General features: G+C 42.8%; 1 protein-coding gene across 4 annotated transcripts in view; it reads left to right on the forward strand.

Annotated features, from left to right (window-relative positions):
* The window catches only part of SMTNL2 (smoothelin like 2), a 42247-nt gene extending 16842 nt beyond the window's left edge, over positions 1 to 25405 (forward strand). The window contains exons 2-9 of one of the 4 annotated variants that reach the window (XM_067537975.1): positions 10110 to 10197; positions 10999 to 11241; positions 11955 to 12017; positions 14327 to 14402; positions 16464 to 16637; positions 17286 to 17403; positions 18965 to 19116; positions 20145 to 21801. In XM_067537975.1, the coding sequence (XP_067394076.1) occupies positions 10110 to 10197; positions 10999 to 11241; positions 11955 to 12017; positions 14327 to 14402; positions 16464 to 16637; positions 17286 to 17403; positions 18965 to 19116; positions 20145 to 20271 (1041 nt within the window). In that variant the 3' untranslated portion in view covers positions 20272 to 21801. Of the gene's footprint in view, positions 1 to 10109; positions 10198 to 10998; positions 11242 to 11954; positions 12018 to 14326; positions 14403 to 16463; positions 16638 to 17285; positions 17404 to 18964; positions 19117 to 20144; positions 21802 to 21999; positions 22535 to 23623 lie in introns of those variants that run through there. The other 3 variants (XM_067537978.1, XM_067537977.1, XM_067537974.1) reach the window with 3 other exon arrangements.
* Positions 25406 to 27909: the final 2504 nt, after the last annotated feature.

The following is a 27909-nucleotide window of genomic DNA, read 5'->3' on the forward strand; positions in this document are numbered from 1 at the left end:
TTAGTCTCTCGATAGTTGGTGTTTTTACGAAAGCCTTCACTCCTGAAGGCAAATGATTCAGTGATAATATGAGCTTCCCTTTAAAAAAGGTCAATAACTAGCTCTCGTGGTTGCAGAGAAAAGCTTGAAAATGTGACCTCAGGGCAGCCAAAAGGCTCAGAAACCAGAAGGCAAATGAAAAGAACCCAACATTTGTTATTTTTTAGAAAATCTCATGATTGTGGGGGGCCTGACTCATGATTTTTGAACACTCAATAATGGTGCTTTGAACTTCTCTAACTGCTCCCCCCTGAGCAGCTCAAAGTGCTTTGCAAACTTTAAGGGAATGAGCTTTCCAACAGTCTTGTGAGGTAGTGAAATGTTATCATCCCCACTTCACTGCTGGACAACAGGCAGAGAGAGATTAGGGAATAAAGCTAGGGACGGAGTCAGGAATAGAATTCTGAGTTTCTTATCCTCCCCCTTAATCAGATCTTATCCTCTCCCTTATCATTCTTCTGTGCATCCCAGTAGCACGCAGAGACCCCACCAACATCGGCACTCCATTGTCCAAGGCGCTGATTTACATACATATGGCATATCAGAGACAGCCCCCGCCCCCAAGAGCCAACGATCTAAATAGGCAAGACAGACAAAGGCAATATTGCCGTCCCCATGTTAGAGATCGGGAACTGGGGCACGGAGAGGATAAGAGCCAAAGTTTCAAAAGAGCCCCAGGATAGATTTTCAAGTGCTAAGCATCAAATTTTCAGATTTGCTCAGCTCCGAGTTGGACACCGAAATAGCAGTACTCTGCCTGGACAGCACCAGAAATTGAACCCAGATAGCCTGAATCTCAAACCATTAGCTTAACCACAAAGCCATCTTCTCTTCTAACACTACGTCAGTTTCCCCCACACTATGGATATCTGGGACACTGTAATTATCAAGCGTACGTACAATAAATCCATGGAACAACAGTGTAATGGGTAGGATAATGCATTGTGTGCAAAGAATGATGCCTAAGCTGCCTGAATTTTGTCAGTGAATTCACTGGCATGGTCTCATCTGTCCTCCGGTGCATCAGAATCACCACGTACCTCCATCTGGAATCTATTTCTTTCTAAGTGTTCATTTTAAAAAAGAATGACTTCTTTTTAACTGGGGCTCCCGTGTCGTGGTAAATATGGGCTTCATAAAGATTGACAGCTCCAAACTGAAAAGGCAATTTTCTGAGCTTATAATTAAGTGTCTCTCAGGGTGTCTCAGGCAGATGTTTGTTCTCTCGGTTTTTCCAAACCATTTAGCAACCTCAGGCAGCACATTCCTTGGAGAGCGATGTCATCATCACCTGTGTTCCTACCAAGGCTCATCCAGCTGAAAGGAACTGTTACTGTCTGATGGGGCTTGAAAACAAAACCATTTCATGTGTGCTGGGGAACTCTGGGGTGCTCTGATGGATTTGGAGCAGCTCTGTCAATCACAAGGCACTCATCATAATTGCACCTTCTATCCACGGATCGCTTTACAGACATTAATGAATTACACTCACAGTATCCCTGGGAGGTAGGAAAATATTGTTAACCCCCCATTTTACATGTGAGGAAAAAGGCCCATATTCTCAATAGTGGCTTTTAAATGTGAGTGCATTGATTTTGGAGTACCCAGCTTTGGACACCTGGAGCTTAAATTTGGAGCTATTCAGCACTCAGAACACCAGCTGAAGTCAGTGGGAGCTGCTCAGCACCTCTGAAAACCAGGCCCCAGGGATCTAAAGTTGGGCACACAAAATTAGAGGCTTCTTTTGAAAATTTCAGCACACATGACTTGCATGGGGTCACAGAGGAAATCCACAGGAGGGCTGGGAATGGAACCCTGGCTCCTTGACTCATAGACCACCCGTTCCCTCTCCCAGGCAGCCCTGAGATGACAGATATTCTGCTCATAACTGTGCTATGCGTGCAGTGGCCAAAGCAACTGTCCACCTGCTCAGCCAGAGCTGATTGGCAGCCCCACACAGCAGCTTTGCTGTGAGGATAAAAGGGCAGCAGGGAGGCTGCCAGAGGGACAGAGGGATTGCAGAGAGAGGATCCACCCAGCAGACGGGTGAGACGCTGCTAGACAAACCAACCCACCAAAGAGGGAGAGGCTGGGGAAGACTACAGAGGTAGGAAGTACCTTAGGGAACAGCAAGGATTTGAGGAGGACTGGTCTGCTGTCCCAGACAAGAGCCCTGAGCTGGAACCAAGTGGAGTGGGTCTGGGCCTGAGTTCCCCTGTGTATCCCAGCTAGGGGCTCTTAGAGAAGAAAGTCCTAAACCCAGGAAAACTAGGGCTGATTAGCCCCTACTGAAGCCATGGAACTTCTGCTTCCCCTTTATCCTAAAGGGGCAGAGACTACTGAAGACCCATTCAGGAGGGGTTGGTCCTTGACATGGACTGGACAAATGCAGATGGGTGTGACAGCAGGGGAGGATGAAACCAGGTTGGCAAGCCACTGCAAGGGGATGTTAACAGAGAAAGACCCCCTAAACAACACTAACCAGCAATGAGCAATCCATTCTGCACATTTATGCCAAGGGCCACTAGCTCCCATCCAAGTCACTGGGAGTTCTGTACAGAGGACGATGGCAGGATAGTGCCCTTTGGCATTTAAAAAAAAAAATTCCAAGCCAGCCACTTTGTACAGAGTGGGTGAAATTCCGGCCCACTGAAGTCAGGAGGAGTTTTGCTTGTGACTTCAATGGGACCAGGATTTCACCTTTCTCTAACTGAACTGTTTGATTTGTTGCAAATTGGAGAAAGTGACTATGTCTATTGTAGAAGGCATCCATTTCTGCGCATGCCAAAGCAATGAGCGTGCTATAGACTAGAGGAACACTTGGGTTATCTGCACGTTCTGGTTCAGTGCAGCTTTTCTGTTATTCATCTTTGCAGATACAGCATCGTGGGGGTGTCTTTGTAATTCTTTTTCTGCTTGACTCATCTATAGCAAACAAGTCATGTAAATATTTTGCCAGATGAGAAAACCTTTCCCTACAGTTTATAAATTGACAGGATCAAGGGTAGAAGGATCCAGAACTGACCTACCTTTTTAATGCCAGTTTGTAAAACTCATGAAATTTTTTGTGGGTTTTCCTTTAAAAAAACAAAACAAAAACAAAAACAAAAAACCCCCCGTAGTTTTTACAAACATTTGTTGTAAAAGGATGGGATTTTCAGAAGCGCTCAGCTCCGGTCTCTCTTTGCTTCCATTGAAGCTGATCAGAGCTTTACCACTGATTTCAATGGGGCAGAATTAGGCCAGTACTGAGCACTTGTGAAAATCCCATCCAAACACAATAGCAGCAGCTCAGCATTCAGGAGGAGGTTGTCAATAATAAGCTATGGAGGAAAGTCTGATCTTGAACGCTGATTGCACACTGCCTTGTGCAGCACAGAGAGGATGCAAACCTGGCCAAAGTCTAAAGGCAGCAAGTCATAACACTAGGGCATAGCCTGACGGCCATGTTATATCCCTGCTCACCGTGTGGTCAAAACACGGGACCTCCGACGCTATGTGACTATGCACCAACTCAGCACTGATGTGACTTCACTGAAATCAATGGAGCTACACCAGGAATGATTGTGCCCCACATGCTAATTGTGAGGTGTGCAGATGTGAACCATGTGTGGAGTCCACTTTACAACCTGCTGAAATCTGCAGGATAGATGGGCCATTACTTAGTGCTGGTCCCAGAGTCTGACAGCCCTTTCCCTCACCAGGACCAAGCACAAGTGCAATCCCTGTCCTCAGAGGAGGGTAGAGAAAGCTCTGTCTGGGCAGCCCCTAGGAGGCAAATTCTGTGCCCCAGCAGCGTAAACGTGGAGTAACTTCACTAAAGTCAGTTTACACCAGTATAACTGAGAGCTGAGCTGGGCCTGGGGACTGCCTGTTTACACTTATCACATAATTAATTTCAAACATGTGAGCATTTCCATTGAAGTTAAGTACATATGTAAGTGCTTTGCTGAACCAGGGCCTAAGTTAGTAAGGGCTGGACCAGTGGGAGTGCAGAGCACCACCTAGGAGGGTGCACCTTGCCCAAGTGGGTGCTGAGCCACCCTTTCCTGAAGCATTTGCAGGACTGGGCACTGTTAGCAAGAAAATAGTGACACAAGTCTCCAACGTTTAAAAATTGTACTTTGTTTGCTTTTTAAATAGCCCCATCAGGTGCCAGCCTGGCCCTGAACATTTTGGGTCTCTTTATTTTGCTTTTTTGTTGGCTTTTAATTTCTTATTGACAGGGCCAGTGCATTTTGCTCTTAAAAAGGTACATTTCAAATCTAGAGACCATGCCTCACCACAGCAGAATAATTTAAAATTGCTTCTCATAGTTTGACAACATCACTTTTAAGATGTGGACTTTGGGCATCAAAACTGTCCCTTAGTCAGGGCCTGATCTAGCTTTCACTGAAGACAGTGGGTGAAATTCTCTCTGCCACGTACGTGGCACAGCAGCCTGGTGCTGGCACCAGACTCAGGGGTGACTAGCACCCCAAGGAGAACAGGATTGGGCCACTTAGTCCTTCCTCAGGCATAGCTCCCACTGAGTCTGAGGAATGAAATGGGAGACTTCCCTGAATAAGAATGTCAGGACTTGGCCCTTATATTGCAAAATATTATGAACTGGATTCTCAGCTGATGCCAACTGATACCACTCCATTGAAGTCAGGGGAGCAACTCCAATTTACGGCTGCTGAGAATCTGGTTCTCCTTGTTTTGTGCAGCGTAAATATAGAATAAAAATATGACTGATGAAGGATGGTGTTTGCTGCACTTTCTCAAATGAATCCTGGCTAGTAGCTATGTTTATTCATGCAAAACAACTGCTGCTAATCTCAGGGCACAGAGAAGTTTCAAAACAACTTTTATTTTTAAAAATTATGAGATCTGTATGCAATGTTACAGATTTAGTTTAGTGGTATTAAGTCAGATGTGCTCTCATTTTGCCATGTAAGTACAAGGAAACATTCACCTAGGGAATAATCGATGCTCCAATATTAAGAGCAAAGTGTTGTTATTTTCGATTATGAGGAGGGACAAGTTAATATTTTTTGAAAGATGCTATTTTCCCTCTATATTTGATATGCTATAGTACGCAAAGTCTCAGTGCCAGATTTCAATAGAGCACAGCACCCATTTGGGGACCAAATTACGTGTCATTCTAAAAAGCCTCGCCTGTAGGTGTGAGCTCCTTTGAAAATATGGCCCTTATTTAGGCATCTAAATGCGAGCAGTGCTCTTTTGAAAATCTGCCCCCTTGTAGTACAGATGGCCCTAGAACAGCTCTGATGCTTTTAAGAAAGTTTGGATGTCAGAAAAGAGCGAGAGCTTTCAAACACTCAAAATTTTTATGGGAATTACTTTCTCCTCTCTACGTTTCTTACTAATAAAGTAGTGAACAAAAGTTTCCCTTGCACAGACCCAGTACACAGCATCTCACCGTGGATCTGGGAGATGTATCTCAGGGGAGGATAAAACTATTGTTTAGTGACCATCCTAAAATCCCACAAGCCTGGAGGACTTTGATGTGGCAACAAGGAAATCTGAGCATGTGTAACTCTTTATTATTGAATCTGTAAACAAAGTAGTGGTAAAAACCACTGGTGCCTTTTCAGAATTGCATTAAACTAACGAAGGAGGCATGTGTTACTTATGGAGCTGGATGGTAAACAGATTGGGGACTGTGTTGGCACATTCTTTTATACCTCAGGCCTTGGTCCAGCAAAGCGTATAAACACACGTCACTTTAAGAATTTGAATAGCCATGTAACTTTAAGCAGGTGAAGTCAATGGGACTGACACGTGCTTAAAGCTGAATGTGTGTTTAGATGCTTTGCTGGATTAGGACCTTAATCTTGATCACAGTTCTACCTTTTTGTGAGCATGGGGTGGGATTTTCAAAAGTGATTAGTGACTTTGGGTGCTTTTGGAAAATCAGATCCCTTTAATGGTGTCTAAAGCTGGGCACCCAAAATCACTTTTTAAAATTGTAACTGTGTTCCCAAATTGTGCCCTAGCATAAGGTTCAATCATTATTTGGGAATAAAGGGCCCAAACCAATTCTCATTGAACTCAGTGGAAAGACTTCCATTGACTTTAGACGTGTAGGATTATAGCCATAATTTTGTACTGCATGCCCGAATTGCACTACCACTGTAACAGAAAGAGTGGGAAATACAATGGAAATCCCTAGCAAATTCTAAAACTTTGAAGAGATTAATATGCTTGATTTAAAAGCTATCTGTGAGACAGGAAAGGTCTTTGTCCCATGTTCTTAGTGTAGTAAGGGTGAGTATAAACAGATGTATGCTAAAAATCAAATAAGGGCTAAGAAACCACGTTTTCTGCATACTTACCTTTTGTTTATTGTGTGGTTTCTGTATTTTACATGCAATGTGGGTTTTTTCCCCAACACTAATTAATTATTTTAATAGTTTATTATGAAGCCACAGCATAAATATGTGAAATCAAACCATCAGTTTGATTTCCCCCATACGGAAATCAAATATGGATTCAAAGGAAAATTATTACTTATCTGTGTGCTGCCTCTTTCCTCTCTATTCTATTCTATATATGTTGTTATACTGCCCTCATTACCATAGTATCTTAGTATCTTCCAGTAATGAATTAAGCAACATGACTAACATCTGTGCAAAGTAACCTTGGCTAATGGACAGAAAACAAGTCAGAGATGTCCCCATTTATGTTACAACCTGGCACTTTTTATTTTAAAATGAGCCTTATGGTTCAATTCTGCAAGATGCTGAGTGCACAGGCCCCAAACTGGCTAAGTACTCAAGCCTGAGCTTAATTTAGTAGTCCTATTGATGTTAGGATAGGCTTGCTTCTCTAACATTTTGTATAAATCACAAGAAGTGGGTAAATAACGGCAAGTAATTTGGAAGCTTAAAATTCAGTCACTTCTAATAATGTGCTAATAGCAGCAGAGGTAAAGTGTGTTTGTTTATACCATATGGGGCCAGATCCTCAGCAGGTGTGAATGAGTGTAGTTTAATCAAATATTATGGAGCTATGCTGGTTTACACTGACTGAGGATCTGGCTAATGATGTATAAGTTAACAGCTTCTAGGCTATGTCTACATTTACGGCTGAGTGCAGCACACGGACACTGCCCACCCAGCTAGCACGGGTATAAACAGTAGTGTTGATAGTGAGGCACTACTTAGGCAAGTAGAGTACAGACACGCCAGTAACTTGGGGCATGCACCTTACATGGCTCTCTACACGTCCAAGCAGTGCCTCCTATATCTACACTGCTATTTTTAGCAGCATAGTGTCCTGCTACCATTTGCCCGTCAGACCCTTTCACTGCCATGTGTAGCTACACACTGCAATGTGGACACAGACCACTTTTCACTGTAGCATGTAGCTACACATACCCTACATGCTATAGCAAGTGTAAACAAAACCCAACATGTTGGGCTAAACTCTGCTCTCGCAACTGTGGGGTAAATCCACAGGAACTTCATTGAATCCACTGTGTTGCTCCAGATTTACACTGATGTAATAGAGTCTATTGTATGTCCATCTGCAGTTTGCCAACATCAAGAGTTCACAAGTTATGAATCAAGCCCTAAAATTACATTGGCTTAATCATGATTTTTTTTAAAGTAATAATAATTGGGAGTTATTTTTCTTTGCCTCCTGATCTCTGAGTCTTTAGGTCACACTCAGTTCACATATTCAGGATTTTCTCCACAACCACGAGGATTAGAAACTTCCATTTAAAAAGAAAATGAAAATGGAGATTCACAAAATCACCTGCCTCCAGGAGCTGGAGCTTTAAAATAAACATCAAATATTGTGAGGGCTGGGATAAAATCATGTGAGTGGGGCAACCCTGCCTCTGGTGGGATTTTTTTTTTTAAATACTGCATTCTGAATCCAGAGGGAGAGAAACTGACATATAATGTTTGTATCTAATGTAAGAACCCAGCTGCACAACTGATTGCTTTTTTTCTTTCATAATTTGTTTAGATTGAGTAAACACACAGATGTGTTGCAGATTTTTTTTAAAACTTTTGGGCCAGTCTGGTGTAAAGGCTATTTACAGTGACATCGAACTTTCCCATGGACTTTAATTTAGGGAACTCGCAGTTTCCCATAAACAGGTATAAATACCACAAACATTTTCAATAGAAGTGATCATGTGACTGCAAAAAAGTTTCTTTTTTTGGTCCCTTGCAACAAAAAATTGCGTACTTTCTGTTAGATGATAAAAACAAAGTGTTCTTGGCTGATTTGTCAGGAATTAAATTAGCAAACATCAGAAAATAGTGTATTTTTCCAAAAACCCCATCATTTCCAGTTATAAATTGTAACTCAGTCATAAAGCGCCAAGATATTTACTTTTCCCTTAATACTCTTTCCATATGTCATCTAATTGTGATGACTGTCATTTTATCTGCTTTAAGTAGAGAGAACTTGTGTAGAACATTAAGCAGTTTTATGTAACGTCCTGTAAATGTTATATAAAGAAGATTCATGTATAAACATAAGGGACTCTTCAAGCTAATGTTGAGAAGAGTTATGGGCTTAATTCCACTGCTTGTTCCAGTGGGAAAACTTTTACTGGTCATAAATTATACCACTGCTTTACATAAAGGCCATTAAATCATTCTCAGGGTAAAAATACTACGGTAGGATTTAGACTTACAATAAGTTAGAATCAGCAACTTGATTGTATGTGTGGAGAAAAGTTGCCTCTTATTTTGCCCACCCTGTAAAGGAGAGGAATAGATTTGCTGAGATACTGCTGTCATAATTTGGACCTCACCGTATGCAGTCACCACTGATGAATGTGGCTAACTTTACTCACAGGAGTATACCTGATTATGTGGATGGGACTCTTCAATTCAGTGAAGTTTTACACATGCATCACTGTTTGCAGAATTGGGCCCTCGCTCTGTTTCTGCATCTATTTTCAGAGTGTGCATGCAAATCCTGGGTGTAGGTGCTGAGCACCCTAAACACCCAGCACCTCCATTAGACCCTGCCCTGCAAAGGTTTAACTTTACTCATCTGAATAGACCCACTGTCTTTAGTAGAACTACTCGCATGTGCAGAATTAAGCATATGCTGAAGCTTTTGCAGAATCGGGGACACTGTGTCGAAGACAGCACAGAATCATTTGAAGACATGACAAAGTGGACTGTAAAGCAGAATAAATTAACTTTGTGCAGAACAACTGTGAAGCATGACTGGTATGTGCATCTGTGAAAGAGATCACACTCAGTCCACTGAAAGGTACAGATTGGGTCTCTAATGCGTGTCTCTTGTCCTGGGGTGAGATCTTGGCCCTCCTGAAGTCCAGGGGAGTTGTGCCAGTGATTTCAGGGGAGCCAGGATTTCACCCCTGTTGTGCATACCACTGCTGTAAGGTAGATGGTACTGATTTTGGTCCTACTTCTGCTCCCAAAGAAATCAAAAGAGTGTTGCCATTGACTTCACTTGGAGCACCATCTGGCTTTGTTTTCCACGCTGTGCTAAATGAACAGCTTATGTGCTCACCTCATAGTACCCTACGAGTGGATGACAGTGGTATTTGCTGATCTTAGAAACATGTCCGATCTAGTTCTGACAGTGCCAGTCTGTTCTCTGTGTGGTGGAAGCCTTGTTAATAGTCACAATGCAACGCTGGAAGGGGGACTTGAGGAGGGGCAGAATTTACAATGTACTAAAGTAACAGGAGGTGGAAAAGGCAGACATCGACCTGTGTGACACCCCCTGTGATTATAGAAAATCCCCCACATGAACTTAGTGTATTCTCTGTGTGCCACAGCAAAGGAAACCCCTCCTGTCTGCACTGGGCCATTCTGCCGATGGCTATGTATCTGAGGGTAGGATTTAGTCCTTTATCACCAGCACTCCTTTTGAAGATAGACCGTTCAGGTAATCAGTGTGATCCTGAATGATTTGGCTTTTTGGGGCAGGGGCTGTCTCCCACTCTCTTGCATGGAGATGATCACAAAGGGACCTGATCTCAGTTGGAGTCTCTGGGTGCTATAGTGACTACTGTTAATAATTTGAACATTGTTCAAGTATTGTGTGTAATGTTTTTCCAGAGCGTGGATCTGGACGACCGCCACGAACCTGAGACTAGAAGAGTTTCTAATTCCTCCATAGTTGAAAACGGACACCAGTCTTTGGCAGGTAAGAGGAGAGAAATGCTTGAAATTAGTCTTTTCAGGATTGACCTTGAATGCAAAATATTTCTGCTGGTCAAGAGCTCGATTCTGCCAAGTACTGAGCAACTCTCTAATACTGCCAGGGGTCTGACTCTGGAACTATTTCAGCATGAATACCGTACTAAGGCCCTGATCCTGCGAACACTTAGGTATGTGCTTAACTTTATTACCATGGTAACTTTATTACTATGAGGAGTCCCATTAATTTGTTAAGCGTATGCCTAACTGTTTGCAGAATCGGGGCCTAAGACCCATCAGCAGCCTGGCTTCCAATTACTGATAACAAGACTTTGTATTCTGAGTGTCTTTCTGTCCATACATTTCAAAGGACTTTGCAAACTATTAATTAACTCTCACCACCTGTCTGTGGGAGAAGTCTTCTTATCTCCATTTCTCAGAAGAGGAAACTGAGGCACAAAAAGTTTAAGTGAACCAAGAAAAGAACAAAGGAGTCCTGCCTCCTAATCCCCAGCAGCGGGCACTAGACATAGTGGCCCTAAAAGGAAACATAGTGGACTAGGCACCTGAAGAAGCTTTGCTAATTAAGAATCTTAAAGGATAGGATATGATCAGTTACTACCAGTTATTGTCAGTCTGTGCAATCTAACATAAACAACATGATCTGCTGGGGGGAAATTTGATTGTTATTCTAGTGTTTCCTAAAATAAAATTAAATAAAACCATTGTGCATAGAAATGGTTTTGTATTTTTAAAAATATCTGTCAATAAAGGCATTTTCCTCTCCCTGTTTCCTCTAATATCCTAGGTCAGGCAAAAGTCTCACAGGAAGTGACCTCTTCCCTTCAGATGTCAAACTCATCCCCTGAGGCACATGCACCCGCAGTAACCTTACGGATGCCCCACCTTCCTGTTACCGCAATAACAAGAGTATCCGAAAAGTTTTCAGGAGAAGCCTCCACCTTATCAGGAACTACTAATTCTTCCAGTGGCCTGATAGGGCAGAGCAGGAGCCAGAATGAGGCTGTGATGAAAACTTCCAACCAATCAGGTAAAAGAAATTTCTAGATACGAAAATAATTTGCTCATGGAAGCCAGGTCTGATTTAAAAAAGAAAAAAAAAAAAAAGACAAGCTCATATGATTTGATCCCTGTTCACACCATTTAGTGTTCTTCTTTTCTGAACTATACTTCACACAATGGTTAGTGGCTGTGAAGTTTATAGTCCACTTTATCTGAGCCTAAGTTGCACACTGCATATTTTACATAGATGTTGCTTCCATTGGGGCTATATAGGACCTGATCCAAAGTCCGCTGAAGTCAGGGAAAGTCTTTCCACTGACTACAGTAGTTTTGGGATCAGGTCTGTAGTGGTTTGCTCACAACTTCCCTGTGAGGAAGGTCTTCTTGTTCCTGTTTTACAGATGAGGAAACTCAGGTGCAGAGAGTACAAGTGATCTGCCTGAGACTTAAAAGGGAAGTGAGCAATACAGCCGGGAATAAAACAAAGGAGTCCTGACTAGAGTGAGTTGGAAAATAGGAGGAGAGGCGTCTATGGACTGGATTCTCCTATTGCACCAGTTTGACACTGATGGAACGTGATTGACTTCAGTGGAGTTACTCCTGATTTGTGAAAGGAAGGTCCAGCCCCATTGCCAACAAGAGAAACTGTGTGCATTTAAATCGAAAATCCCTCCTCTCTACCTGCCCTTTTATTAAAACAAAGAAATAAGCAAAACCCTCCTCTGTCTTTTTCTTTTTCAGTGACTGCTGTGAAGACCTGGAATTCAAATTCGGTGAGAACAATGGGCACATCCACAGTGGCAGGTGGGTGTTATTTTCCCTACCCTTCGGCATGGAGGGTATGTCCAAAAACCACATGATTATGCTAAACAGTAAAGAACAGCCAATGCCACAGTGTTTAGGAGATTCAGATCTGGTCCCATCTCTACTGAGTAGGATTTGTCTAGCCCCCAATCTTCAGTTGGATGGTTGGTTTTGTTCATCGGTACGTAGTAACACTGAGAACGTTAGCAAGGCTGCATGTAGATGTCTGATTCAGCCCCATTGAAGTCCAGGGGAATCTTTCCACTGACTCCAGTGGGAGTCAATAAATCAATTCTTAGCAGACGGCGATGGTCCATTCAGACTCAGGATACGTCTACACAGCAAAAGGTGTTCATGAACTAGCCTTCCCTAGCTAGCTTGAATCCAGCTGGCACAGGTAAAAAGAGCAGTGAAGATAGTGCAGTGAGGGCTCCAGAGCCGACTAGCATGCCAAGTATGTACCCAGGGTCCGTCCCAGTCTTGAACTACTTGCGCTGAAGCTCGTGCTATGCTGTCTTCACTGCTATTGTTCCCCTGTGCCAGCTGGCTTCAAGAGAGCGCTGGTAGGCTAGCCTGTGCATACCTTTTGCTGTATAGACATGCCCTTGAAGTAGTTTGCCATCGGAGTTTGGCTCTACAAACCCTTAGGATGATCCACTCAGAGTAAAGAAAAACCCACGGTCTATTTTGGATTTTCCCACAATGCTCCTCGTCCTTACCACAAACTCTCCATAAACAACACTCCCAGAAGGGAATTTATTTTCTTCGCCTTCTAATGGTTTATCTAGCACGGAGGCCATGGTGCTACCAGATCTGACCAATCTTGCGCTCTTTACTGTACGTTGGGGCAAACTTGATTTTCTGGAGAAGAGAATGACCAGACACCTCAGCTGTGGAGCATGTGGAAGGAGGAAGGGCTGGGAGAAGCTGCAGCCTAAAGGATTGGTGGAAAAAGGCTTTAATATGGGTGGTATAGAAATGAAGGCAGATCAAAGCCTAGTACATATCGTGAAGGCTGCTAAACAGAGCTGCTTTGCTACAGTAGCCACAGCATAGGAGACTGAAATTGCTGGTGCAATGCACAGGCTGTGCTGCTGGTACTATAGCAAAGCAAATTCATTGCAGCAGCCTTAGGAATGAGTAGCATGGCTTGAAAACGTTTCTTTTCGACATCTCATCCCTTCTTCGACGCATGAATGTGTAAAAAGCCAAAATGCCTCAGACTCTTTATTCATGTCTAAACAAACGACTGGAGCTCTGTCCAAAAATGCTGTTAGTCCACATCACCAAGCTATTACTCTCTGTAGACAACAATGCCATTTGGAACCGATTTGCATTGTCAGTTCAGCAGCGATGCATAAATGACACAGCCTAGAAAGCGCATTATTTCTTAGTACAAGGGTTGCTCACAGCCTGAAGGTGCAAGGTGAGGATCCAGATCATCTCTGGGCAGAAGAGCACAGGAAAATTTGCCCCTTCATAGTCCAGGGATTAATCGTGAGATGAAGAATCTTCACATTCAATTTTCAAAGCGAGTTAAGTTTGCACTTGAAAACCTAGGGCTGGATTGCCCTCTCATTTACAGTACTGTGGAGTGAATCAGTGAGGTCGGTGGAACTACACGCATGTGAAACTGATGTGAGAAGAGAACCAGACCCTTACAGTGTTAATGCTGGGGCACCCTTGTGCATCATTCCCGGACACAAGTGCTGAACAGGGCTGAGACCTGTGCTGGGCCTTCAGGAGGCATGACACGGAAGATGCAGCCCAGGGACAAGTAGGGGCAAAGCTGGTTGTAAGCCACCTTTGCACCCTGCTGAACGTGGGCTTCTCAGGGGAATAAAATGGCCCTTGGTGGAACTAAAGTGGAGGGCTGCTTTAAATTATATCAGCCTCCCCAGGGTTGCTTAAGGCTTGCCAGAATGACCGTAGCAGCCTGTGATATAGGGCCATTTCCTCCTACCCTGACATGCCCTGGCTCCATTTCCTGCATGGCCCCTACTCTGGGGCTGGTTGGAGGGCCACAGTAGGTCTGCCTCTGGAGTCCCTGCACGGTGCCTGTGACCCTTTGTCAACTGTTTACAGCCCCTTTGTGCGACTGTTGTGGTGTCTGGTACTTGGGACAGTGGGGAGAATCTCTCCCCAGAAGATCATTAGCTCATGCTGGCAGAGGTCTTTTATAGAGAAATCCGCAGCTTTTCATTGCTGTAAGAATAAATGTGTGGCCAGGAAATAGATTAAAAACATGTGGGGAAAGGAGAAAATACTTTCAACACTGATGCATCTTGTTTTTCTTGCTGTTTATACAGAGAAAAGCACTTCTGTCACAAAGTCTATGTCAGCCATGAGCTATGGATTGACTAGTGGAACCAAAGCTAGTGAAAGGTAGGACCTTTCCTTGACTGTTTCAGTGAGACTTTTTTTGAAGTGTGTTAAATGTAGTCTGAGTGCAGAGCTCTTCTATTGACTCATCATGCCAGCCAGACCAAGTGGGTTCCTAGTGGCTCCAGCCCAAGTCTACAAAGGGGTTGGAGTGTCTCTGAGGCAGAAGGAACTAGGGACAGGAAGAGAGATCCTGCAGGCTTCCTAAGGAACAGTCATGCTCACGATGATGCTTTGATTGCAATTTGTTTGTCATGTAGGTTAACAGTAAAGGCAAACCACAGAAATGAATTACTGCATTAGGAGCAGGTTGGGAATAGCATGTGGTTACCTGGCCTTCATCACAAGATAAGGGAAGGATTGCCTTATGGGCCAGGCGCTGGATGGGAGGTCTTAGTTCAGTTCCTGGCTCTATTACAGACTCCTTGTGTGACCTTGGAGGAGTCCCTTAATCGATATGTACTTCACTGCCCCTGCTGTAAACGGGTGGTAACACTACTTTCCTACATCACAGCAGTGTTGGAAAGATACGTTCCTTATTTTGTATGAGGTGCTCAGATAGTACAGCGATGAGAGCCATATAAGTACCTAGATAGTTTGATCTCGTCTGTTCCCCTAGCCAGTGCAGTATATTATATAGTGCTTTAGCTAGGCTAGTGACCTATTTATCCACGAACAGAGTGTTCCACAGTCCTACAAATCTCACTGTCAGAACGCACCACGTTCAGAATCTTGCTGTTGATTGCCACATTGCTAGCCCTTCTAATCCCAGCGTGAACGGGCTTAGATGGGATGTAAAATGCTTGAGTTGTCCTTTAATAGCCATGGCTGGGCCTCAGAAAGCTCCTTTTAAAGCACTTTGCTGTGTAAAACTTATTATTTTGTGTCTATTTTTGGCAATTGAATGCATGACCCCTATCAAACATCCTTACTTTAACTGGCCTACAGTTTAGCTTACAGCTTTGAGTTTCTAAACTCCTTGCAGGACACACTATGACTTTCTGCCTTCACTCTGAAAGGCTGACCACCACACATTTTTGATTAACTCAAAGTCACAGTTGTTTAGTGTAGAATTACACTGTATCACACTTACTGCTGGAATATCAAGGCATGCAAAACCTCATCAAAAAAAGGAGAGCACAGACTGCTTAAAACTCTTAAACTGGGCTTGCATCTGTCCTGAAAATTAGCCTGCACAGGTTTTTAAACTTCTTATGGACTATGGATGCTAGGATGTTATACCAGCTCTTGGATGGCTAAGGCATAGAAGAATGATCTTTGTGGGCTTAATACATGGGACTTGGAGTCGGTAGATCTGAATTTGATTCTCAGCTCTGCCTTGGATAATGTGTGATCTTGAGCCAGACTGTGCCTCAGCTGGAAATGGTGGTAACGCACCCTCCTTCACATGTGTACTCTGTGCCTTAAATTACTAATGTTTGTCAAGTGCTTTGGGAACCTCAAATAGAAGTGCAAAGCGATATAGATAATCCTGTATAACATTATCCAGCTGGTCTGCTGGTGTAAACTGGCATGGCTCACTTGGAGTCAGTGGAGCTATGCTGATTTAGGAGCCCAAGTACCATTTTTAAAATGTGACTTATGCCTTTAGGTGCCTGAATCTCATTGGAAGTTAATGAGATTTTAGACCGGACATGCCTACGGCTTAGGTTTTTAAAAGTATTTAGAAGCTGATCTGCTCAGAGTTGCAATGCCTGACTTACATGTCTAAGTCTTTTCCAAAAATGACCTAGGCTTAGATATTTATCTAATATGACTGACTGTCATTGATTTCAATGGAAGTTAGGCACTTAAATACCGTTAGGGACCTGGCCTTTTGCAGTCTAGGTGCTATGGACTTTCAGGGAGATTTAGGTTCCTAAATACTCAAGTTACTTTTGAAAATGGGACTGAGATACCTACGTTATTTACATGCTTTTGAAAATGTTTCCTCCAAGTGTCTAGGTTGCTGAAGTTTTGCTGTAACTGATCTCAGTGCTTTATGGTGATACCCCATGTTCCAGGTAGTTTCTCTTAGAAGTGTTTTTTGGTGTTATCTTTCAGCAGTACCACTGACAGTTACTATGATGTGACACCCAAATCCCACTCCCCGCCTCCGACTGTCCATCGCCAAGTGGAAAGGAGGAGAGAACTGGTGCGGTCTCAGACATTGCCACGGACTTCAGGAACGCAGGCCAGGAAAGCTCTCTTTGAGAAATTTGAGCAGGACAGTGGAAAGTATGTCATGCCTCAGTCCCTGTGCATCCTCTTGCATCCAAAGGGGGTTCAGTAATGGGAAAATATTCTGTTAACCGATTATAGTGGAGGGATCTCTAGACTTGGAAATTTGAGTAAAGGAAATCTAGGGCCTGATCCAGCTCCACTGAAGTCAGTGAAAGAATGAAGATCCAGTAATGTCCGGAGGTCGACGTGAAAAGGACAGAAGCCAGAAAATTCAGAGCTCTAGCTGTTGTATATTCACTCCACTGGCCCTGGGGGTGTTTTTTGTTCAGAAGGGAGTGTTGTAAAAATCTCCCTCTGGATGGCTCATAAAGGGAGACTGATTTCATGGTCTTAGGTTGTTATTTAAGAGCTGACAGTATGCACTATGCTTTACAGGACATAGTCCTTGCCTCAGAATGTTTATATTGCAAATAGAAGCTACAGGTGAAATTCTGACTCTTGAAGTTAAAGGAATTTTCCCGTTCGCAGTGCTGGGGCCATGATTTCACCTTATGGCATATCTCACATGGCACGCTGACAAGGGGTGATAAAAGAAAGGTTGTATTGATGGTTTCTGTACTCTCTGTTGGGGAGACAGAGCTGACATGAAGGTGTTAGGATTAGTCTCCTCTCGTCAAGGTTTTCTTCCTTTCCTTCTTCTAGAGGAAAAGGAGAGTCCAAAGCAAAGCTGAAGAGGTCACAAAGTTTTGGGGTGGCTAGTGCAAGCAGCATTAAGCAGATTCTGCTGGACTGGTGTCGCTCTAAAACCATAGGATACAAGGTGAGAAAACGTCATCGCTTCCAGCGTGTTTCATTTGAATTCTTTATAGGAACTTCTTTGAGTATTTCTAGAGAAATGGTACTCAAAAAATGTGTTCTACAGCTACCACTAGTGCTAGTGAATCTAAAATACTAGAGACAATTAGTTACATTTACCACTGGACTCCAAAGCCCCCAAGAAAATGTGTGTGAATTACATGTGTGTTGCCTAGTTCCTTTGACGTCAATGAGACTACTCACATCCTTGAAGTTAGTGCTCAAGGGCTCGATTGTTTAAAATATTTAGGCACTCAACTCACCATAGGAGTTAGGCTCCTAAATACATTTAAAAATCTGGCCATCAGTGCTTTGCTGGATTGAGGTCTAAATTGTGTTTACAGGCTTCACCTTGCATTGTGCACTGTCTCCTCATTGCCGTGTGTGTGCCTCCTTTATTATGTATAATGAGATGTGAATGGGGATGCAGACTACTTTGTTGTACTGTTACCTGGAGACCAAGATAACTTTGTTATGCAATAGACCAGACTGCTCTATAATGGAATTAGAGATGTTTAATCATATTAAATGCTTGAAGTTGAATTCTCCCAATTCAGCATGTTTGTGTCTATAGGATTGCTCCAGTGTAACTGAAGAGAATTTGGCCTGTGTGTGGTTCCGTTAATGTTACGTAGCATTAAACTGCATCGCCTAATGCAATTGTGGGGAGGGGGAGGGGAGGACAATTTCCTAGATTTATAAGAACAAAAGAATGCCCATTCCACAGTTTCATTCTGAGAAAACAAAATATAATTGTTGTTGAACCTTAAACTCAAGGGTATATTCCAATGGATAATGAAAATAACTATTAGTCACTAATCATAATGGTCAGGGTCTGAATGTTGTATGCTGGGGAAAAGTCTAGCATCATGAAGTAAAAGAGCCCAATTATGTATTGTTACATGAGTGCAAATCCAGAGCAATTCTGGCTCTTTGCTGTAACTGCAATGGGCCGGTTCCTGCACTGACCATGTGCAGTCTCACAGGGCAAAGTCTCTCCTCCATTTATCCCCTATGCAACCCCCTTGAAATGAATAAGGCTACTCAGAGTGTAAGTCGGTATTGATTTGACCCCAAATGTGTCGCAAGCAAGTACAGTTTAGTCTTTATACAACACTCAGCACTGCACAGAAAAATGCCACCCTCCAGTTAGCAACTAGTTCATAGGGCTAAGTAATGCTCTCAGTTTAGACAAATACAGAGCCTGATACAAAGCCCACTGAAGTTAATGGCAGCCTTTCCATTGTCTTCAATAGGCTTTGGATCAGGTCCCTAGACAGCGCAGGTGCAAAGCAGATGTGTAATCTTTCATAAAAGGGCTTTAACAGCTGAGGATGCCAATTCTCCTTTTAGCCCAAATAACGTAATGGGTATACAAACAAGAAAAGAAAAAAACATAAGACATCTGCAAAGTACTCTGCATGCTCCCTTTGGTGAGTCAGACGAGAAAAGTACAGTAGTGAGCAAAGACAACTGCAGTTCCCAGCTCTGTACATAGCCATAAAGCTCTGTTTGCATTCTGACAGCACCTTGATCTACACAACTTCTCCTCAAGTTGGAGTGATGGGATGGCATTCTGTGCCTTAGTGCATTCTTTCTTCCCTGAAGCCTTCGATTATAATGCGCTTGACCCAGCTAACTGCAAGCAGAACTTTGAGCTGGCTTTCACCATGGCTGAGTGAGTATCACATCCGATCTCTGTGAAGTGCATCCAGTGAAAGCCTCACAAGACTGTGAGGCAACGGAGTTTAATCATTTCTCTCTCATACCCTGCGTCACAAGCTCACACTTATTATGCCAGAGTAGGGTAATAAAACTGCGCAAGACATCACATAAAGCAGGAGGCTCAGGAATAAAAAAAGATGCATTTTTAGCAGATGACTTGTAATGAATAAGTTGTTGCAAAGAAAATCCAGGGCTCTGTGCCCTAGTCTGTCCTTGGATTCATGCTCTGCCCATTCCAATTCTCCCCCTTTGACCCGTGCACTCAATTCTTCCTCTCAACCAGATTAATTCCGCGCATAGTATTTTAGCCACAGCTTTTATAGTCAAGGGATTTAGGCGCATCAATACCATTTGAAAATCTCCTTTTCAGCACTTTGGAACATCTCCTCCATAATGCTTAGCACCAGAGTATCTATAAAGCCCTTATCACTGCAGCTTCCAACAGCTGGGTCCTGCTTGCACAGCAATCAATGGCAGTCTTGCCACTGACATCAATGGGAGGCAGGACTGGGTCTTTAGAGTGTGGGTACATGCACTGACCTGAAGCTCTGATGTACTTGATTTAGGTCTGGAAATTCACTTTTAAACTTTCAGGTAACTTAACTTGATCTTTCTACTGCACATCAGAGACTTCCATTCAGGTTCCATTCAGTAGCTTAAGTCAACATAGGCTGTTGTTTCCCCCTAGTTATTTGCGGGAAAAAAGTTAAAATAGCTCTTACAAATTTTGCTGGCAATAGTTATTACTGCATGTTCCCAAAAGGTGGCTTTTCTAAATCCATGTAAATACCCATCTGAAAAGTCCTTAAAGCTTATAAATTTTATCAGCTGAAATTTGGAAAAACCAGAAATATACTTAAGATGGATTAACAGTAACTATGACAACGTAAACAGAACAGACCATATGACTTGTAACAGTTGACAGCCTATTGGATTTCAATGTAGCAGAGAACAGAATACATGTACTTTCTCCTTGTACAGTCCTCCCTCCAGCTGTCTCAAGGACTTGCATGCAGTGGAAGATACAAGCAAACTGAATTTAAAAGACATTATTCCATGGTTAGAAAATTGGGTAGCTTTAAAAATTCCTCTAAGCCAGATCCTGTAAATTGGCATAGTTTCATTGATTTGAATGGTGTTACACAGGTTTACAGCAACTCAGGATCTAACCTCCAACTTTAACTTACAAAGTCAAGGATTCTTTGCCTTGGAGTTGAAAAGGTCAAATATGGAACCAAGAACCTAATCAACAATCCCAAGAGTCGTGATACCCTGGTGCCTCATCAGTCAAACTCACATTACTGGTTTTCTAACTTGGCAGGTCAGAGAACTGCCTTTTGGCATCCCCCTGCAAGGCAACAAGAGTGGCTATTGCAAGGACACTTGTAATGAGAGATTATCCCCCACCACCACTCAGAGAGCCTTTGTTTGGCAACATATGTGCAAGGCACCCCCCTTCGCTTTATTTTTCTGTAGTTGTAAAATTATGTTGATCAGTGACATTAACACAAAATTAAGTGGAGAAACAAACATAAAACATGCACAAGTCAAGAGGCTGCACTTGAGTGGTCTTTGAGCAGACACTAATTGTGGGGTTAATATACGAGATAGCAAACAAAACAGAAGGCAGTACCAAAGCTCTTTTACTGGTCCCACCACATACATTTACAGTATGTATAGAACCAGTATGCTGCTGGTAGATATACACAGCATGAGTCGGTATACTTGCATTTCTGCAATGGACACTTTACTTGAATTGAATTTCTCCTGACTTTTGGTTGACTAAGAAACATAGAATCAGTCCCTCAAGTTTTGTTGGGTTGTTGTTAGTGGAAAACCATTGTTGTTTAGAGCAACACTTACTTTGCTTTTTGAAGTTCTGTTAGGAGGGAGGCAAGTTAGGTCTGTAGGCTATTATCATTGCAAATTAGAGCAATTAAAATGTCAGCCTGTGGCCCTGTTGTTAACACACACATTTGTCAAAGGGCCTGTCTCTGCTGGGGAGAGATTTGTACCAGTGTAGTTAGACTCGCAAAAATCCCAGTGTAGATATGCTGCACTGCTCACACTAAAAGTTACTTAGTGCACGTTAAGAGTCCTGTTTCATACAGCCCTATAACAACACGCTGTAGGGAACTTTTAGTGCACACCAGCTGGCTCCACCCAGGCCAGGTAATGCATGACATGCTAGTGCCCACTAGAACTTACACCCCACAGCTGCAGACTGACGCACTGTGTAGACAAACTCCCAGTGTTACATCAGTGCAGTACATTTACACTAGTGGTTTGCACTGGGATAGCTACATTGGCACAAATGCCCTCAGGTCTGTCTATACTGGGATACATCTACACAGGGATAAAAACCCACAGCTGGCCTGGCTCAGCTGACTTGAGCTCATGGGGCTCAGGCTCTGGGGCGGTAAAACTGCTGTGGAGATGTTTGGGCTCAAGCTCTGGGACTCAGCGAAAGTGGAGGGTCCCTAACGTCTACACAGCAATTTTTAGCCTCGCAGCCTGAGCCCAAGTCAGCTGAGCCAGGCCAGCTGCAACCGTGCCATGGGTCTTTTATCCCCGTGTAGATGTACCTGAAGTCACTTAACTAGGATTTGAAAAGTTTTCAGTCCTAATTTGTTCCGTACATAAGTATCAAGAAAAGCAAAACTATCAAGAGGTACTGTCTGGTGGACTATTGATTATAGACCACAGAACTCTCCCAGCATCACATGGAATACAGGTTCATTTGCTATTAAAGGCAGAGCTGATTTAATTGTTTCCCAGCTGCAAAGGTCAACAGATATATCCCTCCAGACTCCAGCAGATGTTTCTTCTATTGCAGGCCAGTGGGAACTTCAGATGGTGTTTCCTCTCTTTCTTCCCAAGAGTAAATATCAGGAACAAAAGCTTTGGCATAGTCAGCACTGTCAAGACCAAATCCAGGCTAATGAAGGAGCAGATGGCTTAATGGAGAATGTAGTATTAGCAATATTCTCGCTAAAATAGTATGCTCTAGCTCCTTGTAGCTTCATAAAGGACCTGGTGTCTGAAATTCAGTGCTGTGCTATAAAAGCTAATCTTTCCATTAGGCAGTCAACATTCAACATATATTGGGAGTATTCAAAGTTAAAATCAAGAACCAGACAGCAGTCAAAGCAAATCATGAGGAAAACTCTGAAGTGCTCGAGTTTATGGAAAGTAGATCATTTTAACAGTTTAAAGCATTCCATTAAATTCTGCTGTGCCGTTTTCTGCACAAAGAAACATTTATTGGTCTTAAAAGGTTTGACATTACACTGAAGCTTAAGTAGGTAATTGCTGCAGTGTAAGTGTGTCATCTGAGTGAGATGATTTTATAAGCATGTCATTTAAACCAGCCTTACAGTGTTATTTCACTAATCTTTGCGAAAGTGGCTCTATATCCTGTATTTGAACAGAAGAAGAAACCACCCTCTTTCTAGCTTGTTACGCTACAAGCAAGGGGTGACTTACTGAACTTTGCCAGTACCATCATAACAAAGAAACTGGGGTTTATAGCAGCCTCAGAGAGCTAGGCATCCAGCTCTCATTGACATTCAGTGGGAATAGGTCAACTCACTCTTAAACCCCTTTGAAAATCCCACACCAACTAATACCCGATTTAGATGCAATTTGTAGGCGAATCCAGCCCCTCCGGATGAATCAAAAGCAGGGAGCAAGCAGTTTATTTATCTGAAGTGGGATTTGCAAGTCTCCTATTTATGTCCAGAAGAGTTGACTTCACTGGGAGCAGAGAGCAGCTAGTGTTGTGCATTTCTGAAAAAAATCACAGCCGTTTGTTAGGGCATCTCTGAAAAACAGAGAGAGCACCAGGCAGTGGCACTGCTGTGCATTTGGCACACCGGATCAGTGAATGAGACCAAACAGGGTTTGCTAAATTCATAGTAAGGGGAACTTTTCAACGATTTGATAATTTTGTTTAATTACTGAAGGAAGGAACTTTTAAGCTTCTTGACCCAATGTAAACATGACTCATACTCAGTTGCTGTGCTGTTTAACTTGGGAAACAATAAGAACGCTCCATGTGGTACAGAGTCAGGATCAGCATGCTCTTTCCAAATAATCACAGGATGCAGCAATGCACGGCTGCAGGCTTCTACAACTTTTGATGTGGCTTCAAACACTGTAACATTGACGCACAGTAGCCCCCACTCAAGAGTGAAGTATTTGAAATCAAAACTTTGAGAAAGGGAGGGGTGGAACAGGAATTTTTCCTGGTTACAGAAAATGGCAGCCTCCAAGCAATACTTGAGTTTGACCGTTTCAGTGTTAACTACAATCCTATACAGATTTCTCTGAGAGCAAATTCCACTATTTGATACAAGCCCAGATGATTCAGAAAACTGGGTAGCAAATAGATGCTGGAAATAGACCAGGGCATTGGCAATAATCCTGTATTTGTTGGATCTGTTTTGCTGTTACTGCAGGAAACTGGCTCACTGTGATCGCCTGATAGAAGTGGACGACATGATGGTGATGGGACGCAAGCCAGATCCCATGTGTGTTTTTACCTATGTACAGTCATTATACAATCACCTACGTCGCTTTGAGTAAATCCACTGGGAAGCTTGAATACAACCCCCTACTGAGACGACTCTGGTGTTTTCTCAACAAAAGGAGAGCGGTGTTTTGAGACTAGAGTGCAGCCATTATTGTTCACTCTGAAGCTTGTTATTGTCCCTGTGCTTGCATTCAGTTGTGTCACTGCTTACATTATTGCCGAGCAAGGCCCTAAAGTGTTGATCACAGCAATGGGCCACTAAAATACAGGAAAAGCATACGGAAACGCAGAAATCATCATTCTGGTACTAGTAATAAGTTGTTTTTAAATACACTTCTGTTAAAAGATTGAAGAAAGCTAAATTATAACTCTCATTCTAATCAGCTTGGGACACATGGCTCTGTGTGGAGCACCTCTGCTCCAAAGTCATTCTCTCCTACCACTGTTTAAGCCACATAGGATAATATATATATGTTTTCCATTCCTCTGTCCAGTGTAACATACATGAAACAGGGGGCAGCTTAAGCCAAGGCTTTACAAAGGAAGGTAGCCTCTGCTCTAGTGAATACAAGTTATTTGACGTCCACCATTGCAGTATCACCTCCCTCAGGCAAATACATGTGTTTATGATGTTATGTTTAGTGCAACAGAACTGCTGGTGGGGGTTCTTACAAAGCAGTGCCTCATATAAGGAGTCAAACCACAGCACCAAAGCACAGGCCTTTGCCACTTAAGCTAAAGGAGTTATGCATTTCACTTGCAGCAGTAGCAGGCTCTTATCTTTTATCTGCATCAGCCACTAGAGACAATTGGTTAGTCTTTAAAGTGCTACAGGACTTTCGTTGTTTTTGCTGTATACCGACTAACACGGCTACCCCTCTGGGATTTTTCAACAACTTATTTAGCATCTGAGCTCAAATCCACATATGGGCCATTACTGTGTAACAAACTCCACCAGTGTGTCAGTAGGGGAGCGGGGCGGGGGAGTTCAAACCTAAAACGTTTTGCTCAAGTGGTTGGTTGAGGCCTATGCTGCTGGTCCTGGCTTCAGTCCTTGCTAGGGAGATATGTGGGGAGTGGGGTTGTTAACTTGTATGCATTTGTGTAAGTGTGTGTGAATTTAGTGCTTACAAAATAGGGGAGATTAACAACTCAGGAGTCCTACTTAACAGGGATAGCACAGGCCAGAGCAGAGGAAGCTGCGCAGCAATGTGCCTCAACCCCAACCTTAGCAGAGAGTAGCTCTCAGACTTGAGAGAATAATGCAATCTCCATGACCCATTCCATCCTTGGCCTTTCTGCTGAGAGGGCCTGCTAAGATGCCACTAAGGGTAAATAATTTGGGAGTTTTGGAACACCTTGGGCTCTTTCTGATCTCAGTTAAACTAGTGCCAATCCAGAGTCACCCCATTAGCTTCTGTGGGGTTATTCCCAATTTACACCTGTGGGAAAAAAAGATCAGCTTCCACCTTCTGGTTTCTATTCACTAGATCAGCAGCTTTGTTTTTGCAATTAATGTAAAAAACTGAAGTCCCATCCCTCCCACCCCAGAACAAACTAATAGAAAGTAACAACTGCCAGGCAAGCAGATTGCTGTTGCTAAAGAATGGTTTTTACCTGCTTCTGTTTGTTTTCCTCACAGATATTTATAAAAACGACTTTGGTTCTGTACTGATAACCATTTATAATAAAATATATATTAAACTCCCTTTCGGTTCAGTGCTTCTTGCTGAGCGGAGGATATAGCTGGAAAGAGATTCCCAGGAAGTTTTTCCAAAACTGAAACATATTTAGAGTTTAAAAGGAAAAACAAACACACTTGGACCCATCTAATCTCAGTCATAATAGTGCTGTGAATCCAGAACAGTGCCATTGGCTTCGGTGCCCATCACAACAGGACGTGACTGAGACTGCTGGGTCCTACTGCATTACAAAGGATAGTAATAATATTTAGTAGGCTACAACTATTTGCATGGTAGGGACTATCACATGCTCTCTGTCTGAGTGTCATGCTCCCTATCAAGCCGCCACCTTCACCTACACTGAGATGATCCATCGGTAAAGGATACTAGCCTAGGATCCTGCTTCTCCTCAACTGGCTTCTAGAATCAGCATCTGCTGCCCTGAACCTTACAGAAAACTGGCTACACTGGCCAATTATTTTACAATGTAAATATTATTGGAAATGGCAGTTTTTAAGGGTGTGCAGCACAAAACACTGTACCTGCTAAATGTACCAGGCCAGATTCTTAGCTGGGATAAATCACCATAGCATCCTTGAAGTCAGTGAAGCTAAAGCATTTTGCAGCAGGTGAGGATCTGTCCCAACTATGTCATTGCGTTCACCTTCTGTACAAGACATCAGCTTGCTCAATTGAGTTAACCTGGAGGGGCAGGAGGCAGTACTTTCACTACAGGGGTTAGGAACCAGCCCAGCAAAAAATCCTGCAGGGATGGTGCTACTTTGGCCACAGTCCTACTCCTGTTGAAGTCAATCAATGACAAAACTTCTGTGGGTTTCAATAGGAGCAAGATCACTCTCTTCCTTATAACTACGCATGTTGCTTCTGTGGTGGTTGTTCAGACAGTGCAGTAAACATATGTACAACTGCCAAAAAAATTACTAAACAGGCTGAGATGGTTTAAACAGTTCCAGATCTGTTTGTCCGATGCACTGAACTCAGCAAACTAATTTACATGTTCGGGTCAAAGTTTGTTGAGTTACAGATCTCCCCCCTCACTGCCATAATGTCTCATTTTGTCCATACTATTTCATTTTAACATCTGAAGCAGGACTTACAGAGATACATTATCATAACCCTAGGACAGAACCCTCCAGCGCCAAATGCAATTTCCCCAAAGTTCAGAAGGATTTGGATGGAGAGTTTTCTTCCAATCCAGATAGCTTGCTCAGAGTTTTGGACGAAGTACCAAACAGCCCAAAGTTCAATGGTGTTTGGAGTGGGGATTTGGCTCAGGCGCCATCTCTAGTAAAATATATTATTGGACTCAGGAGCTCTTGCTTTTCTAGCAGACTGAAAAAGAATAAGGAAACGCCCTTAACTGAATGCGTAAACTGACAATGCAAGCTGGGGATCATCCTGCTGTTTATAATGCAGATAATATCCTGTTGCTAATGTCACAGTGGAAACAATTTGAAAGCTTTTATGCACATCTGAAAAACATAAGGTGCCACTGGCGCCACATCGCAGTTACTGTTAACCTCCTAACTCATAGAAGTAAATAGAGGAGGTTTGACACATTTTTGCTTACTTGTCAGATGTTTTGGTGTTCTATCTTGAATGATCAAAATCATGATGGAGAGCAAATGTATATACAATTGTTGCTCAACAAAACATGAGTAGGAAAGCTCTAGATTTCTATTTTACAGTAATAGTCCAAGTCTTTATCCTGTGGAAATGCTAAGGAAACCTGTCTTTAGAGCCAGAACATACTGTGGTTACAGACCCATTCTCACAGCACAGCTCACTATTTTCTCCATTAGCCTGGTCAGTAGGGCATTCTTAATAGCCATATACTTTGCATCACCCTAAAATTCATTCATATTGGCCTCCACTCACAGGCTTGTGCTCCACTGATTTCAATAGGACATAAGCAAGGACTTAGGTGCTTTCCCAAATCAAGGCCAGATACAAGTCTACTGAGGCACAGACAGGTGAAATGACTTGGCCACGATCATCCAGCAAACCTGGGTTCTATTCCTGGCTCTGCCAAAAATAAGCTGAGGGACTGTGGGCAAGTCACTTTACCTTTCTATGCTACAGTTTCCCCATCTGTAAAATTGGGAGAATGATAGTGATCTGGTTTGTACAGAGCTCTGTGAGATCTACTGATGAAAATCATTGTAAAGAAGATATATTAATCAAATAGTCACAGGGCAAACACTATGCAGAACTAGACTTCCTCTCCTTCACTTTTTCAGACATAGCTGCTGATTTTGTCTTTTGCATTTAGCTAGCAGCAAGTAACTATTATCTTGCAATTATGTTATATTCTTGGACATCTGTTTAAAAATATAGTAGAAATATTACAGCGGGTTATAAAAATGAACTCACTTTCAATTAAATTTTGCCTTGCCTGAATTTCATTTTTTTTTTTTAAATCAGCATGGCAAATTTTGAAAATGTTCAAACCAGCTCTGACTCTCACAGACAGACACGCACACGTTGCACTGGCAACTTTTACTCATTC

The sequence above is a fragment of the Emydura macquarii genome, unplaced genomic scaffold (assembly GCF_026122565.2).
Source record: "Emydura macquarii macquarii isolate MOO-44397 ecotype Brisbane River unplaced genomic scaffold, CSIRO-AGI_Emac_v2 contig_450, whole genome shotgun sequence".
NCBI classification, from domain to species: domain Eukaryota; kingdom Metazoa; phylum Chordata; order Testudines; family Chelidae; genus Emydura; species Emydura macquarii.